This window comes from Mandrillus leucophaeus, unplaced genomic scaffold (genome assembly GCF_000951045.1).
Source record: "Mandrillus leucophaeus isolate KB7577 unplaced genomic scaffold, Mleu.le_1.0 Scaffold5, whole genome shotgun sequence".
NCBI lineage: Eukaryota > Metazoa > Chordata > Mammalia > Primates > Cercopithecidae > Mandrillus > Mandrillus leucophaeus.
In genome coordinates, this window is record NW_012105364.1 from 5,333,058 (window position 1) to 5,350,667 (window position 17,610).

The 17,610-nt window shown below is 40.5% G+C and overlaps 1 protein-coding gene across 3 annotated transcripts in view; it reads right to left on the reverse strand.

Annotated features, from left to right (window-relative positions):
• The window catches only part of NRF1 (nuclear respiratory factor 1), a 132,478-nt gene that overhangs the window by 88,088 nt on the left and 26,780 nt on the right, over positions 1–17,610 (reverse strand). For 2 of the 3 annotated variants that reach the window (XM_011995878.1, XM_011995877.1), the window contains exons 2-3: positions 15,991–16,222; positions 3,819–3,933 (exon numbers count right to left, since the gene is read on the reverse strand). In XM_011995878.1, the coding sequence (XP_011851268.1) occupies positions 3,819–3,933; positions 15,991–16,213 (338 nt within the window). In that variant the 5' untranslated portion in view covers positions 16,214–16,222. Of the gene's footprint in view, positions 1–3,818; positions 3,934–15,990; positions 16,225–17,610 lie in introns of those variants that run through there. The other variant, XM_011995879.1, reaches the window with a different exon arrangement.

A 17,610-nucleotide genomic window follows, 5' to 3' on the forward strand; every position in this document is an offset into this window, starting at 1 on the left:
TTGCACATTGACAATGCACCTAGTCACCCAAGAGCTCTAACGGAGATGTACAAAGAGATTAATGCTGTTTTCATGCCTGCTAAGACAACATCCATTCTGCAGCCCATGGATCAAGGAGTCATTTCAACATTCAGGTCTTATTAAGTAAGAAATACATTTTGAAAGGATACAGCTGCTATAATGATTCCTCTGATGGATCTGGGTAAAATAAATTGAAAACTTTCTAGAATGGATTCACCATTCAAGATGCCATTAAGAGTACTTGTAATTCATCTACAAGTACATGGGAGGAGGTCAAATTATCAACATTAATGGAAGTTTGGAAGAACTTGATTCCAAGCCTCATGCATGACTTTAAGGAGTTCAACACTTCAGTGGAGGAAGTAACTGCAGATGCAGTAGAAACAGTAAGAGAACCAGAATTAAAAGTGGACCCTGAAAATGGGACTGAATTGCTACAATATCATGATAAAATTTGAAGGGATGAGAGGTGCTTCTTATTGATGAGCAAAGAAAGCAGTTTCCTGAGATGAAATCTACTCCTGATGAAGATGCTATGAATACTGTTGAAATGACAATAAAAGATTTTGAATATGACACAAACTGAATTGATGAAGCAGCAGCAGAGTTTGAGGGGATTAATTTTCCAATTTTGAAAGTTTTACTGTGGGTAAAATGCTATCAAACAGCATCACATGTTACAGAGAAATCATTCATGAAAGAAAGAGTCAATCCATACAGCAAAATTTGTTGTCTTATTTTTAAGAAATTGCCACAGCCACCCCAACCGTCAGCAACAATTACCCTGATCAGTCAGCAGTCATCAACTCCGAGGTAAGACCCTCAACCAGCAATACGACGATGACTCACTGTAGGCTCAGATGAGCATTAGCATCTTTTTAGCGATTAAGTGTTTTAGTGGTCAGGCCCAGTGGCTCACGCCTGTAATTCCAGCACTTTGGGAGGTTGAGGCGGGAGGATTGCTTGAGCCCAGAGGTTTAAGCCCAGTCTGGGTAACATAGTGAGACCCTGTCTTCACAAAAAGAAGAAAAAATTTGCCAGGTATGGTGACATGCACCTATTGTCCCAGCTACTTGGGAGGCTAAGTGAGAGGATCACTTGAGCCCAGGAGATGGAGGCTGCAGTGAGCCATGATCGCACCACTGCACTCTAGCCTGGACAAGAGAGCTAGAATTTGTTCTCCAAAAAAAAAAAAAAAAAAAGCATTTTAAAATTATGGTATGTACATTGCTTTTTTTAGACATAATACCACTGCAACACTTAACGGAGTATAGTGTTAACATAACTTTTTTATGCATTGAGAAACCAAAAAATTTCTGTGACTTATTGTGCTACTTGCTTTATTGTAGTGGTCTGGAACCAAACCTGCAATATCTCCAAGGTATACCTATGCTTTTAAAACGTTGTAGCTTCAGATTTTCATTGTGATATAAACAATTATTCTCAGTCCTACAGTATTTCACAAGTGAGGATGAAATGAAAACAGCTTTTTTTTAAGATGGAGTCTCACTCTGTCACCTAGGCTAGAGTGCAGTGGTGCAATCTTGGCTCACTGCAGCCTCCGCCTCCTGGGTTAAAGCTATTCTCCCGCCTCAGCCTCCCGACTAGCTGGGATTGTAGGCACCTGTCACCATGCCTGGCTAATATTTTGTATTTTTAGTAGAGATGGGGTTTCACCATGTTGGCCGAGCTGGTCTTGAACTCCCGACCTCAGGTGATCTGCCCACCTCGGCCTCCCAAAGTGCTGGGATTATAGGCGTGAGCCACCGTGCCCAGCCGAAAACGGCTTAAAAAAATTATTTTACTTTAAGTTCCGGGATACATGTAGAGAATGTGCAGGTTTGTTACAAAGGTATACATATGCCATGGTGGTCTGCTGTACCCATCAACCCAAAAACAGCTTTTTAAAACATAGTAACAATGGATGAAACAGAAACACAGCCTCTTCCCTCTGAAATCATGGGAGATGATTTCAAAGTTCTACATTTCAGAATTCTGAAATGTGTGAGCAAAGGACCACTTATCAAACAAGAAATCTGATGGAATGCCTTGAAACAATGGTTTATATTCACTGTCTCTAATTCCCCTCTCTCCATTCTCCCTTAAAGCTATTCCAATCTTTTCACCCTTACCGCTCCTTTGAATACACTCTTGTCAAGTTCAATCGTGAACTCCATGTTACTAAATCTAATGGTCAGTTGGCATCTTTTTCAACCTGTCAGAAGCATTTGATAGCTGATCACATGCTCTCCTTCCTGACACACTTTTTGTACCTGGTTTCCAGGATACCACTCCCTTGGTTTGTTTCCTGACTCACTGGTTGCTTCTTAGACTCTTTTGCTGGCTCCTTTCATCTCTCTAACCTCCAAAAGGTGGAGCGCTTCAGGCCTCAGTCCGTACTCCCTCCCTAAGTGACCTCATCCAGTCTCCTAGTTCTAAATACTACTTATATGCTTATATCATCTTCAACTAAGGCCTCTCATTTGAATTCCAGACTCATATATCCAACTGCTTATTTTGTATCTCCACTTAATGGTTAGAGGCATCACAAACTTACCAGGTCCAAAACCAAATTCCTGATTCTGTCTCACCCTCACTGTCATGCTTGCTCCCTCTCCAGTAAATGCCATCGCAATCCTTCTAGTAATCGGACCAAAAATCACCCTGCACTCCTTTTTCTCTCGCACACTCCACGTCAACGAATCATGATGAGTTGACTTTTGAAATACATCTAGAACCTGATCACTTCTTACTACCCATGCTGCTGCCATGTTGATTTTAAGACACTATCATTTCTGGCCTAGATTACTATAATCACCACCTAATTGGTCTCCCTGATTCCATTCTTGTATCCTCAGATTCTATTCTCAACACCGTAGCCTGAGTGATTCTTTAAAAATGTAAGTAAGATGATACCATTGCTCTGGTCAAAAACCTACACTGACATCTCATCTCACTCAGAGTAAGAGTCAAGCCCCTGATATTGGACTATAAGATCTCCTAGGCCAGGTGCAGTGACCCACACCTGTAATCCCAGCATTTTGGGGATGAGGCACAAGGATTGCTTGAGGCCAGGAGTCCCAGACCAGCCTAGACAACATAGCAAGACCGCATCTATCAAAAAAAAAAAAAAAAAAGATCTCCTGGAGTGGCTCTTCTCTACTACTCCAAACATCTTCTCATATCTCCCTGGCTGTTCCTCAAAAACAACTACCACGTTCACACTTCGGGGTCTTTGTTCTTGATACTCCCCCTGCCTGAGATGTTCTTCCCCTCAGTATCAACGTGTGTGCTCTTTCAGCGTCTTCAAGTCTCTGTTCAAAGGCTGCCTTATCAAAAAGCATTTCCCAGACCATCCTCATAAAAGAGAAAAATGACTATATCCCCCTACCTCCTGACTTTTCTATTTTCCTTACTCCACTGTATTTTTTTTCCCATTGCACTTATCATCACCTGACATATTGCATATCGTTTTTTTTCTTTCCCCCTTCTAGCAGGATACAAGCTATTTAAAGCAACTTGTTTTGTTCACTCTTCTATGCCCAATGTCTACAACAATGGCTTGCACATAGCAGGCATACAACTTTTCTGAATGGATTAATGTGATATTACATATCTGTTAAATCATATTTCTTTGTTTTCATGTATTTAATTTTGTAAGAATACTTTTAAGTCTACATCTGTCATCAAGGAATCAAACCAAGCATCCTTGACAAACCTAACCATATATGTTCTAAGTCTGTCATTCACAGGAAGTATTTGAGGAATAGTAATAATATGGATAAGGGAGCCCTCACCGAAGCAAACGTGTTTGTTGCCTCTTCCGGATAGATGGATTAGACTCAAATACATGAGGCCGTTTCCGTTTCTTTCCTGTTGCCACAGCAGCAGCAGCGGCCATTCCCACAGGACCTGAAATAATAACGTATGTGCTGAGATTAGGCAGCTGCCTGTAAACTGTTCAAGACAGAAACAATTAAAGGTACAAAAAAGGTAGCACTGCGTTCCCAATACGTTTGTCAGTAAATATAGAATGGTCCTGATATTATCAATATACTTCACTATTGTTTAACATGATTCATATTGTGATTTACCAATAAAACATATAATGAATCTTGTAAAAAAGCAAATGATTTACACCTCCCCACCACACACCAGTTTGAATTTTGTATAATGTTGTTTTTGTTTGGCTTTGTTTTGCCAGCATGCCCATACTGTTAAGGCAATATTCTTAGAGGTGCTAGGAAAAATTGCAGCACTAAGAGGAAAAGCTTGCCAAAATTGAAAAAATTTACAGATTTTACTTCTATCCCTGTGTCCCTGTTTCCATTACTCCAAGAGATTGCCAAGTTAAGGAAGTTGGAGATAATCACTCACATTTGGAACTCCAACAACACCTAAAGGAGTATCTGAATGAATACCATCGTAACTGAAAAAATTTTCTTGTATATCTGGGAATTGTGCCAAAAATGGAGATGTTCAACACAAGGTCAAGTTGATGAAGGCATTCTGGCAGAAAAGAGATAACTTTCCCACTCTGAGAAAATGTTAATAAAAGTTAGTCTGGCTTGCCCTGAAACTAATGTATAATGTCTTGTTTTGTCTTTTCAAGGGTAGATGGAGGGTAGACTCTAAGGAACTGTTGAAGTCTCTGATTCCTGGGACCTCAACATATCAAAGACAATCTTTTTTAAAAGGCATGTTACCTTTATCTTTATTTGTGAATCTTGTAAAAGGCTTAAATAAAAATTAAATTTAATTGCTCATCTGTATATTGGCATATATATTCTAAGTGGGTCAAATAAAATAAGCCTCCCTGTAAACCTAAATGAACTTTTCTACATGTTGTTAGTAATATAATCAGCCTGACTTAAATAAACCCCTCTAAAGAACCTCAAAGCAAATAAAAAATAAACGACTGCTTTTTACCTTTCTTTCCATCATAAATAGCCGTTATGGAAAAAATTTTATTGCTGCGTTTCCCAACATTTTATTTATTTTTCAAAATTGTGGTAAGAACACTCAACATATTATCTACTCTCTTAAAATGTAAAGTGTACAATACATCATTGCTAACTATAAGCCTAATGTTATACGGCTATCTAGAACTTATTCCCCTTGCGTCACTGAAGAGCAACTCCCCATCTGTCCCTCACCCCAGATCCTGGCAACCACCATTCTCCTCTGTTTCTATGACTATTTTAGATACCTTCTATAAGTACAATCATGCAGTGTGTGTCTTTCTATGACCAGTTTGTTTCACTTATCATAATGTCCCCAAGGTTGAACCATGTTGTCACATATGACAGCAATCTCTTGTGTTTTTAAGGGTGAATAATGTTCCATTGTACATGCAGATCACAATTGCTTTAGTCATTCATCCACCAATGGGCATTTAGGCTATTTTCACATCTTGCTATTGTAAATAACACAACAATGAACAAGGAAGTGCAGATATCTCTTTGGGGTCCTGATTTTAATTCTCTTGGATAAATACCCAGAAGTGAGACGCTAGGATCATATATGGCAATTCTAGTTTTAATTTTTTGGAGGAATCTCCATGCTGTTTTCCATAGTGGCTGGACCACTGTATATTCCCAACAGTATATAAGGGTTCCAGTTGCTCTATGACCTCACTGCCACCAGTTATCTTTTATATTTTTGATGACAGTTGAGCATCTAACCTGTTGGTGATTTTATGTCTTCTTTACAGAGATGTCTATTCGAGTCCCTTGCCCATTTTTTATATTGAGTTATTTGGTTTCTTGCAGCTGAGTTGTAGGAGTCCAATATTTTATTATAAAAACTTCCAAACATATGTGCAAAGTTGAATTTTAACATCTTATTATACATATCTATCCATCTTTCTATCCATTCATCAACTCACATTGAGGTTTTTTTAATGTGTTTCAAAGCAAACTGCGAATATCAGTATGATCCCCCTAAATACTTCAGCAGGTACAGCATCAGCTAGAGTTCAATATTTTACAGTTTTTTTCTTTTGAGGTAAAATTTGCATATAATGAAGTGTACAAATCCAAGTATACATTCAATAAATTTTAAAAATGTATATACTCATGAAACTCAAGATCTGGCCAGGCGCAGTGGCTCATGCCTGTAATCCCAGCACTTTGGGAGGCTGAGGCGGGAGGATCACCTGAGGTCAGGAGTTTGAGACCAGCTTGACCAAGATGGTAAAACTCCATCTCCACTAAAAATACAAAATTAGCTGGGCATGGTGGCGCATGCCTGTAGTCCCAGCTACTTGGGAGGCTGGGGCAGGAAAATCGCTTGAATCTGGGAGGCGGAGGTTGCAGTGAGCCAAGATCACACCACTGCACTCCAGCCTGGGTGACAGAGCAAGACTCCGTATCAAAAAAAGAAAGAGGAGCAGGGGAGGGCAAGAGAGGGGCAGAGTGAGACCCTAGCTCTAATAAATAAATAAATACCTTTAAAAATGAAAATTTGAAAAAATTATAATTTCTACAATACACTAATATATTTTATAAAGTCAGAGTTAAGAAGAATTCCTTAAACAAAATCCCAAAAGGATAAACCATAAGGTAAAAGATTAATAAATTTCACAATAATATAAATAAGAACCTTCATGAACAAAAAAATAAAATAAATGGGGTGGGCAACAAACTGGGAGAAAATAATTACATATTATTTTTATGTATGCATAAAAATGCATACTGCAACCTCCGCCTCCCAGATTACATAATATGTAATATTAAATGTAATATTAAAATAATTACATATTACATATTATTGGGAAAGGAATGCAAAATATATATCAGTAATTTTTACAAATTGATATGAAAAAAGACCAAAAAACTGAGTTGGAAAATGGGCAAAGGTATAAACAGGAAATAGGCAAATAAAGAAAATTGAGAAGTCAATAAAGATCTAAAATGGTGCTCTACTTTGTCTTACTGCACTGGCTGGAACCTCTAGCTCAAAAATGCAAATTAAACCAACACTGAGACGCCATTTCATACCTACCAGATTGGCAAAAATGAAAAAGACTGGTAACACCAATAGTGAGAATGAGAAGCAACAGGCACTACAGCACACTGCTTGTGGGGATGTAAATGAACACGATTTGGAAAGACATTTAGCAATATCTAGTAAAGTTGAAAATGGACATCTTTGGCCCTCCAGTTCCCCTCCTGGGTACATCCTCCAGTAGTACTTTTCAAGCTACAGCTAGTGTGACCTTTCAGTGGCTCATGAGTGTTTTTTTTTTTGTTGAGACAGAGTTTCACTCTTGTTGCTCAGGCTGGGGTGCAATGGCACGATCTCGGCTCACCGCAACCTCCGCCTCCCAGGTTCAAGCAATTCTCCTGCCTCAGCCTCCCTGGTAGCTGGGATTATAGGCATGTGCCACCACGCCCAGCTAATTTTGTATTTTTAGTAGAGGCGGGGTTTCTCCATGTTGGTCAGGCTGCTCTCGAACTCCCAACCTGAGGTGATCCACCCGCCTCGGCCTCCCAAAGTGCTGGGATTACAGGCGTGAGCCACTGTGCCCGGTCGAGTGCATTTTTTTCTAATAAAATAGAACAGAGCAGAACACATCACAGAGTATATAATTTGCAGTAGGGGTATGACCTCATTAAAAATTGTAGTTTTGGCTACATGTGTATTCATTTATTTTGGGTCACAATGTAAAATGTATTACTGTGGTACATTGTCAAAATAGAAAAAATTACAAACAACCTGAGTATCTACCAATATATGAAATATTCAGGCTGGATGCCGTGGCTCACGCCTGTAATTCCAACACTTTGGGAGGCTGGGGTGGGCGGATCACTTGAGGTTCAAGACTAGCATGGCCAACATGGTAAAACCCCATCTCTACTAAAAATACAAAAATTAACCAGGCATGGTGGTGTGTGCTTGTAGTTCCAGCTACTCAGGAGGTTGAGGCAGGATAACTGCTTGAACCCAGGAGGCAGAGGTTGCAGTGAGCTGAGACCACGCCACTGCACTCCAGCCAGGGCAGCAGAGTGAAACTCCATCTCAAAAAAACAACAACAACGGAGAAAGAAATATTCAGATAATGAATGGAACACCAAATAACAGTTAAAATAAAAACAGCCACATTATCAACATGGGTGAATCTCAAAAAAATGTTGAATGAGATAAACATATTACAGAAACATAGTATCACAGTGATACCATTAATATAAAATTTAACACATGCAAAACAATGCTAAGTATTGTTTAATCATACAGACACATAATAGCAAATATAGACAAATGCAAGAGAATGACAAAGACCAAACCTAGAATACTGGTTACCCCAGTGGATGGAGGGAGGGAAGGGAGCAGGATTAGAAAGAGTTCCACTGAAAATTTCAACCACATCTGTACTTTTTATTTCTTTTCTTTTTTTTTTTGAGACGGAATCTCGCTCTGTCGCCCAGGCTGGAGTGCAGTGGCGCAATCTCAGCTCACTGCAAACTCTGCCTCCCGGGTTCACGTCATTCTCCTGCCTCAGCCTCCCGAATAGCTGGGACTACAGGCGCCCGCCACCACGCCTCGCTAATTTTTTTGTATTTTTAGTAGACAGGGTTTCATCGTGTTAGCCAGGACGGTCTTGATCTCCTGACCTTGTGATCTGCCCACCTCGGCCTCCCAAAGTGCTGGGATTACAGGCATGAGCCATCGCACCCGGCCTGTACTTTTTATTTCTTAAAAAACAATTTGATGCAAACATGTGAAAGCAGTAATAACTGAAAAGCTGGGCAGTGGGTGCACATGCATTCGTTACGTCAACCTTGATACTTCTCTGTATGATTCAAATATTCAAGTATTTTCTACTTGCTGGACAATTTACCAAAACTATCACTCTCAAGATACTAATGTCTATAGACCATATGAATCTTTCTCCACTTCTTTATTACCCTATCTCTTATCATTTCAAAGAAAATGAAATAATAAATCCAATTTTGTTTAAAAAGAAGTCCTCTAGGGCTAGGCCCAGTGGCTCACGTCTGTAATCCCAACACTTTGGGAGGCCAAGGCAGGAGGATCGCTTGAGCCCTGGAGTTCAAGACCAGCCCTGGACAACATGGCAAAACGGCATGTCTGCAAAAAATTTAAAAATTAGCTGGGCATGGTGGCATGCACCTGTCCAGGAGGCTGAGGTGGGAGGATCACCTGAGTCCAAGGAGGCTGAGGCTGCAGTAAGTCATGATTGTACCACTGCACTCCAGTCTGGGCAACAGAGTGAAACCCTGTCTCAAAAAACAACAACAAAAACCAACATACTGGTGATTGATACTAAAAGAGGTCAACCAACTTGAGATATTGTTGTTTTATTACTTGAAGATTTCATTTAGTTGCACTACTTATAAACTTTTTTTTTCTTGAAAATCAACAATAATCAGAGGCTGTCTGTGCTGCAGAGAATTAGAAGTGTTTCTGAGGGGCAACACAATATAGTAAATGGTCATTTACATTTTCTGGGTCACCTTTCAGATATGATGAATGCTACAGACCAGCTCCTCAGAAAAATTCCCAAGCTGGTTAAGTAGAGTTGGGATTCCAACCCAGGAAACCTGATTCCAGAGCCTGGGCAGGTAAGCACTGTGCTCTGCTGCCTCTCAAAATTCCTTACCACACACAGCCCCTAGGCCCTGGGTGGTCTGACTCATGCCTGCCTCACAAGGCTCCAACCACACTGGCTTCCTTCCCATTTCCCATCTGCAAGTCCTTGCTTTCAATGTTTCTCAGTCTGAAATGCAATCCTCTTTGCTGACACCTAACTGCCTGTCAGTCACAACCTGCCTCCTCAGAGAAGCCTTCCCAGACCACCCAAACTAGCAGCAATCTGCTGTCCTTCTCTCTCCATTACCTTCTCTCATTATTTTACTCAGAAGATCCAATGCTTTCTCAAATTATTTTACTTTATTATTGGTAGCCCTCCCCCACTACTGGATGAAAGCTCCTTCAGAAACAAACTCTTTTTCTCCCCCCAATAAGCCTTTTGCATTCCTAAGAAGCAAACTCTTGCCCGCCTTGTTCATAGTATCTACATAGGTTACATATATGCACTATACATTATAATTCCTCAATAATTGAATATTAAATGATCAAATGGTAAGTCATTTCTACCAGCTGTATCTCACTTTCCGCATGTGCCACACAAAAAGTCAAATTAAAGTCTTTTCCTGGTCTTAACACTATGACAAAGCGGTACAGTAATACAGCAAAGCCATGTCTCAAAAGCATCTTCCTTCATAGAAAAGCAGTGGACCTGGATTCATGATGTTAAGATGCCCTCTGCTGGAACACATGAGCATTTCACAAAACATATTTTACAAACATTTCATGTGTTTTGCCACTAAGACTTATTTTTAAATTCACCACTCCAGAAATACACAGTGGACAGTAACCGACAGTAATAAGGGTGTTCGTCATTGCATCTGTCTTCCTCTTCTTAAATACAGCATATATTCAAAACATGTAGTATTTTGGCCATTCTTCATCATTAATTTCTTGTCCAGCTTTTCTAAATACCTTCTAAGATCAATAGCTAATATCATACCCATTCAGGCACGGTTTATATGAAGTCTTTTCACCATGGTGTTAAAAGTTCAATGTAACTAGGAGAGTGAATGATATAAAATGTAGCCCAGCTTTAAGTAATTTAGTAGCCCAGAAAATCTCAAAACCTTAAATTGGATTAAGATGATCCAGGCTTGCTAGTGCCCTCAGGCATCTGGCAGAAGCAAACAAAAATCCTCTCTAGAGGAAGATAACATTATACTAGACCCCAAATTATTTCTAGAAATAATTTTCCAAACACAGCATCCAGCATTCATTGAAATATAACAGTACACCAAGAAAACAGCCAACGTGAACAAGAAATGACATTAACAACATGTAACAGAAACAGACTCATTGGGACTTGAGAGAATTACCAGGTAAATTATAAAATTATTTGCTTAAAAGAAATGTTTTTCCACTATTGGAAACTGTTCAGTGAAAATCTGGGAGGAAACACACACACACACACACACACACACACACACACACACACACACACACAAAAACACTAGAAATTCTAAAACTGGAGGGAAAAAAATGGTTAGTTTTTGTTAAACTACTAACAATTACCAAAATTAATAGGGCAATGAACAGATTTAAAAGCACCTTAATAAATAAAGAAAAAACAAAGAAAAGAGAACATAAAAAAGGCACCTTAAACACTGCTGATATGGTTTGGCTGTGTCCCCACCCAAATCTCATCTTGAATTGTACTCTCATCATTCCCGCATGTTGTGGGAGGAAGCTGGTGGGAGGTAACTGAATCAGGAGGGCAGGTCTTTCCAGTGCTGTTCTTGTGATAGTGAGTAAGTCTCATGAGATCTGGGGGTTTAAAAAAGAGGAATTCCCCTGCACAAGCTCTCTCACTCTTTGCCTGCTGTTATCCATGTAAGACATGACTTGCTCCTCCTTGCCTTCTGCCATGATTGTGAGGCCTCCCCAGCCACATGGATCTGTGAGTCCACTGAAACCTCTTTTTCGTCCCAGTCTTGAGTGTGTCTTTATCAGCAGTGTGAAAATGGACTAATACAGTAAATTGGTGCTAAGAATGGGGTGCTGCTGAAAAGATACCTAAAAATGTGGAAGCGACTTTGGGACAGGCAGGGGTTCAAACAGTTTGGAGGGCTCAGTATAAGACAGGAAAATGTGGGAAAGTTTGGAACTTCCTAGAGACTTGCTGAATGGCTTTGCCCAAAATGCTGATAGTGATATGGACAATAAAGTCCAGGTTGATGTGGTCTCAGGTGGAAATGAGAAACTTGTTGGGAACTGGAACAAAGGTGACTCTTGTTATTTTCAGCAAAGAGACTGGTGGCATTTTGCCCCTGCCCTAGAGATTTGTGAAACTTTGAACTTGAGAAAGACGATTTAGGGTATCTGGCAGAAGAAATTTCTAAGCAGCAAAGCATTCAAGAGGTGACTTGGGTGCTGTTAAAGGCATTCAGTTTTATAAGGGAAGGAAAACATGAAAGCTCAGAAAATTTGCAGCCTGACAATGCCATAGAAAAGAAAATCCCATTTTCTGAGGAGAAATTCAAGCTGGATGCAGAAATTTGCATAAGTAACAAGGAGATGAATGTTAATCCCCAAGACAATGGAAAAAATGTTTCCAGAGCATGTCAGAGGTCTTCATGGCAGCCCCTCCCATCACAGGCCTGGATACCTAGGAGGTTTCAAGGGCTGGGCCCAGGGTCCCTGTGCTGTGTGCAGCCTAGGGGCTTGGTGCCTTGCATCCTAGCTGCTCAGCTGTGGCTGAAAGGGGCTGACACAGAGCTCGGGCCATGGCTTCAGGGGCTGCAAGCCCCAAGTCTTGGCAGCTTCCACAAAGGTGTTGAGCCTGCAAGTGTACAGAAGTCAAGGACTGGAGTTTATGAACCTATGCCTGGATTTCAGAGATGTATGAAAATGCCTGGATATGCAGGGCAGAAGTTTGCTGCAGGGGTGGGGCCCTCATGGAGAACCTCTGCTTGGGCAGTGTGAAAGGGAAATGTGGGGTTGGGTTGGAGACCCCACACAGCGTCCCTTCTGGAGCGCTGCCTAGTGGAGCTGTGAGAAGAGGGCCACTGTCCTCCAGCCCCCAGAACGGTAGATCCACCGACAGCTTGCATTGTTTGCCTGGAAAAGCCACACACACTCAATACCAGCCCATGAAAGTAGTTGAGAGGGAGGCTGTATCCTGCAAAGCTACAGGGGTCAGAGCTGTCCAAGACCATGGGACCCCACCTCTTGCATCAGCATGACCTGGATGTGAGACATGGAATCAAAGGAGATCATTTTGGAGCTTTAAGATTTGACTGCCCTGCTGGATTCTGGACTTGCATGGGGCCTGTAGCCCTTTTGTTTGGCCAATTTCTCCCATTTGAAATGGCTGTATTTGTCCAATCCCTGTACCCCCACTGCCATCTAGGAAGTAACTAACTTGCGTTTGATTTTACAGGCTCATAGGCAGAAGGGACTTGCCTTGTCTCAGATGAGACTTTAGACTGTGGACTTTTAAGTTAATGTTGAAATGAATTAAGACTCTGGGGGACTGTTGGGAAGGCATGATTGGTTTTGAAATGTGAGGACATGAAATTTAGGAGGGGCCAGGGCGGAATGATATGGTTTGGCTCTATGTCCCCACTCAAATCTCATCTTGAATTATACTCCCATAATTCCCACATGTTGTGGGAAGGACCCGGTGGGAGGTAACTGAATCATGGGGGCAGATCTTTCCCATGCTGTTCTTGTGATAGTGAATAAGTCTCACAAGATCTGATGGTTTTAAAAGGAGGAGTTCCCCTGCACAAGCTCTCTCTCTTTTTGCCTGCTGCCATTCATGCAAGACGTGACTTGCTCTTCCTTGCCTTCCACCATGATTGTGAGGCCTCCCCAGCCAGGTGGAACTGTAAGTCCATTAAAACCTCTTTCTTCCCAGTCATGGGTATCTCTTATCAGCAGCGTGAAAACGGACTAATACAATAGCTAAAGAAGAAAATCACAAGTTGAAAGACAGAAGAAACTACACAGAAAGATGATACATACAGAACAGATAGTAACAGACATACAAGTGAGGAAGACTAACATAAGTAACTGGAGCCATGGAATGAAAAGAGATGGAATGCAGCAGAAGCAAAATCTAGTGGCTAAAATGTCCCAGAATTGATGACATTGGTCCACATAGTCAAGATGTACAAAAAAATCCTAAACAGAATAAATAAATAGAAATCAGAGCCAAATACATCACAAAAACTAAAGAGAAAAATCAGTTGGGTGGGGAGAGGGGGCAGGCTATGTGGGAGATAATCTTTGAAAGACGAGCAGTTAGAATGAAATAGCTGAATTCTCAATAGCAACAGTGGAATCCAGAAGACAGCAGAACAGTACCTTTCAACATGAGGAAAGAATAACCACCAAGCTAGAATTCCATACTCAGTGAAAACATCCTTCAAGGTTGAAGTTTAAGTAAAAACATTCATGGACAAGCAAAAATAGAACTTGCTACTAGCAGATCCATGCTAATGCAAATACTAAATGGTGTTTTTAGGCGGAAGAAAAACCATCTCAGGAGACCAGTTGGAGATGCAGGAAAAAAAAATGAATATTATTTATTAAATAAAAATATTGTTGGCTAGATGCGGTGGCTCACGCCTATAATCCCAGCACTCTGGGAGGCCAAGGTGGGTGGATCACCTGAGGTCAGGAGTTCAAGACCCGCCTGGCCAACAGGGTGAAACCCCATCTCTACTAAAAACACAAAAATTAGCTGGGCATGGTGGCACACACCTGTAATCCCAGCTACTCGGGAGGCTGAGACAGGAGAGTTGCTCCAACCCAGGAGGCAGAGGTTGCAGTGAGCCAAGATTGTGCCATTGCCCTCCAGCCTGGGTGACAGAGTGAGACTCCATCTCAAAAAAAAAAAAAAAAAAATTGTCTTGTGGTGTTTAAAATACAGTTGTCCCTTCAAACTCTCGTGAAATTGGTTCCAGCACCTTGATGTGCAGATGCTCAAGTCCCTGAAATAAAATGATGTAGCATTTGCACATAACCTACGCACGTCCTTCTGTATCATCTCTAGGTTACTAATGCTAATATTATAATACCTAATACAATGTAAATACTATACAAATAGTTGTTATATTATATTGGCCTTTTATTTGTATTATTTTTAATTGTTATATTGTTACTTTTAATTTTTTTTCCTAATACTTTTGATTCAAAATTGGTTGAATATACAGATGTGGAATCCACAGTAAAGAGAGCCAACTGTATACCAAACGACAATAATAGCATATAGGATGGGCGCATGAAATGCAAGTGTTCTAAGAAATTTGTATTATCCCTGTAGAGAGGTTAAAAGTTTCAAGTACATACAACTTTTTGCTTTTCCTTTTTTTTCAACTGGACACAAGGCTCTCACTCTGTTACTCAGGCTGTAGTGCAGTGGTGTAATCATAGCTCACTGCACCCTCAAACACCTGGGCTCAAGCGATCAGTCATCCCACCACAGCCTCCTAAGTAGTTGGGACTAGGGAGCACATCACCACACCCAGCTAATTTTTTTTTTTTTGGTAGAGATGGGATCGCACTACATTGCCCAGGCTGGTCTCAAACTCCTGGGCTAAAGTGATCCTCCCACCTTGGCCTCCCAAAGTGCTGGGATTACAGGTGTGAGCCACTGAACCTAGTCAACATAAGACATTGATAAATAAAGGATGTATGCTATAATTTCTACAGGTATTGATAATAGTAAAAGCTTATAACTTTCAAACTAACAAGAAAAGAAATGAAAAAATAGAAAATTTTCAATCACTACAAAAGAAAATGCCAAGAGAAAAGTAAACAGAACAGGTAGGGCAAAGAGAAAGCATATAGAAAAGAAGGTAAATTTAAATCTAAATATGTGTCAGTGATTCTGTTTAATGTAATTGGAATAAATGCTTCAGTTTAAAGCCAAAACACAGGCAGAATAGATGAAAAAATAAAACCAAAGTCATAACACTGATAGTAAGTGATTCTGGACCTCAAGCCTCAGTACAACACAGGTTCAAGTTATAACTGCAAGGCTTAAAAAAGTTGTGAAAAAGGCCAGGCATGGTAACTCACACCTGTAATCCGAGTAATTTAGGAGGCCGAGGCAGAAGGATCGCTTGAGCCCAGGAGTTTGAGGCCAGTCTGCATAACACAGTGAGATTTCTGTCTCTACAAAATATACAAAAATGAGCCAGATGTGGTGGTACGCATCAGCAGTCCCAGCGACTCTGGAGGCTGACTGCGATGGGAGGGTCACTTGAACCCGGAAGATCAAGGCTGCAGTGAATTGTGATTGTGCCGCTGCACTCCAGCCTGGGCAACAGAGCAAGACACTGTCTCCAAAATAAATAAATAAATAAATAAAAATTAAAGAAGAGCTTCTAATCCAAACAACATTACCTGCAGCAGCCAGATGAGCTGTCACCTCATCAGCTGCTGTGGAGTTGAGTATATCTGAGTCATCATAAGAGGTGTCCTCAGGAGAAGAAGGCGAGTCTTCATCAGCACTCAGCATACTGTGCTCAGTGTAAGTAGCCACATGGACCTGCTGTACTTGCTGGGCCACTGCATGTGCTTCTATGGTAGCCATATGTTCAGTTTGGGTCACTCCGTGTTCCTCCATGAAGTTCTACTGTCAGACAAAAAAGAAAAAGAACAGGATTCAGTGTGTAATATAACACAATGCTTAAACTAAGAGATATTTTCTTCAAGATCAGAGGAACCTTGACAAACTTCCAATTTCGCTACTTACCATGCCATACCAAGTCATAGCAAATGGGAAGCACCACTCAAATGTGACACAAAAATGACAGAGTGGTGTTCCTTATGTGAAACCATTTTGATGGAAATTCGCTGTACTAATTTTATACCTCAGATCACAAAACAACAGATACCCTTAATAATAAAAAGACATTCAAATATAACAATAAAAAGATACTCAAGATACCTCAGTGACTAGCATTTGACCTTGTGGACATAAAAACACTTAGTAAATAAGTGAAATACTTAACATTTTCTCTGTATGTCAAAGACAAGTGAGAGTCAACTTTTTCCCCAAAAATTCAAATTGGTCTTTCTGCTTATAAAACTGCTTCTTGAGGGCATGGCAGCACGTGCCTGTAGTCCCAGCACTTTGAGAGGCCCAGGTAGGTGGATCACCTGAGGTCAGGAGTTCGAGACCAGCCTGGCCAATATGGCAAAACCCTGTCTCTATTAAAAATACAAAAAAATTAGCCGGACGTGGTGGCGGGCACCTGTAATCCCAGCTACTTGGGAGGCTGAGGCAGGAGAAGTGCTTGAACCCGGGAAGCAGAGGTTGCAGTGAGCCAAGGTTGTGCCATCGTACTCCAGCCTGGGCGACAGAGCAAGACTCGGTCTCAAAAACAAACAAACAAACAAACCCCCTGCCCCTCAAAAAAACAAAAAACTGTGCTTCCTTTAAACCCCAAAATGATACAGTAATTTATAAGGCAGTAAAGTTAAAAGTTGGCTCTTCTATCACACTTATAATCTCCATTCCTCCCCACCCCAGAAGTTCATTATTTTTGAAAAATAAATTCGGAGCATACATACATAGATTTAAAATAAAAACAGGTTCATATCATACATACTGTCTTTTTCATATTACAATATATCTGGACATTGTTGCATGTCAAAACATACAGAGCTACCATATCTTTTTCAAAGAGCTGCATAATACTTTATTATATCCATGTGTCATAATTTATATAACCAGTCACCTGCTGATCAAATATGCTTCCAAGTTTTTGCTGTTATAAAATAAACATCAATGCAGTATAAAATTTGTCCTTGTATATAAAATTTTACATATTAGTTCCTCAAAAAAAATCAAAAATAGAACTACCACATGATCCAGCTATTGCACTTCTGGATATATATACCCAGAAGAAACTGAAAGTAGGATCTTGAATAGACATCTGTACACCCATGTTCATAGCAGCTTTATTCACAACAGCCAAAACACGGAAGCAACCCAAGTGACCATTGATGAATGCATGG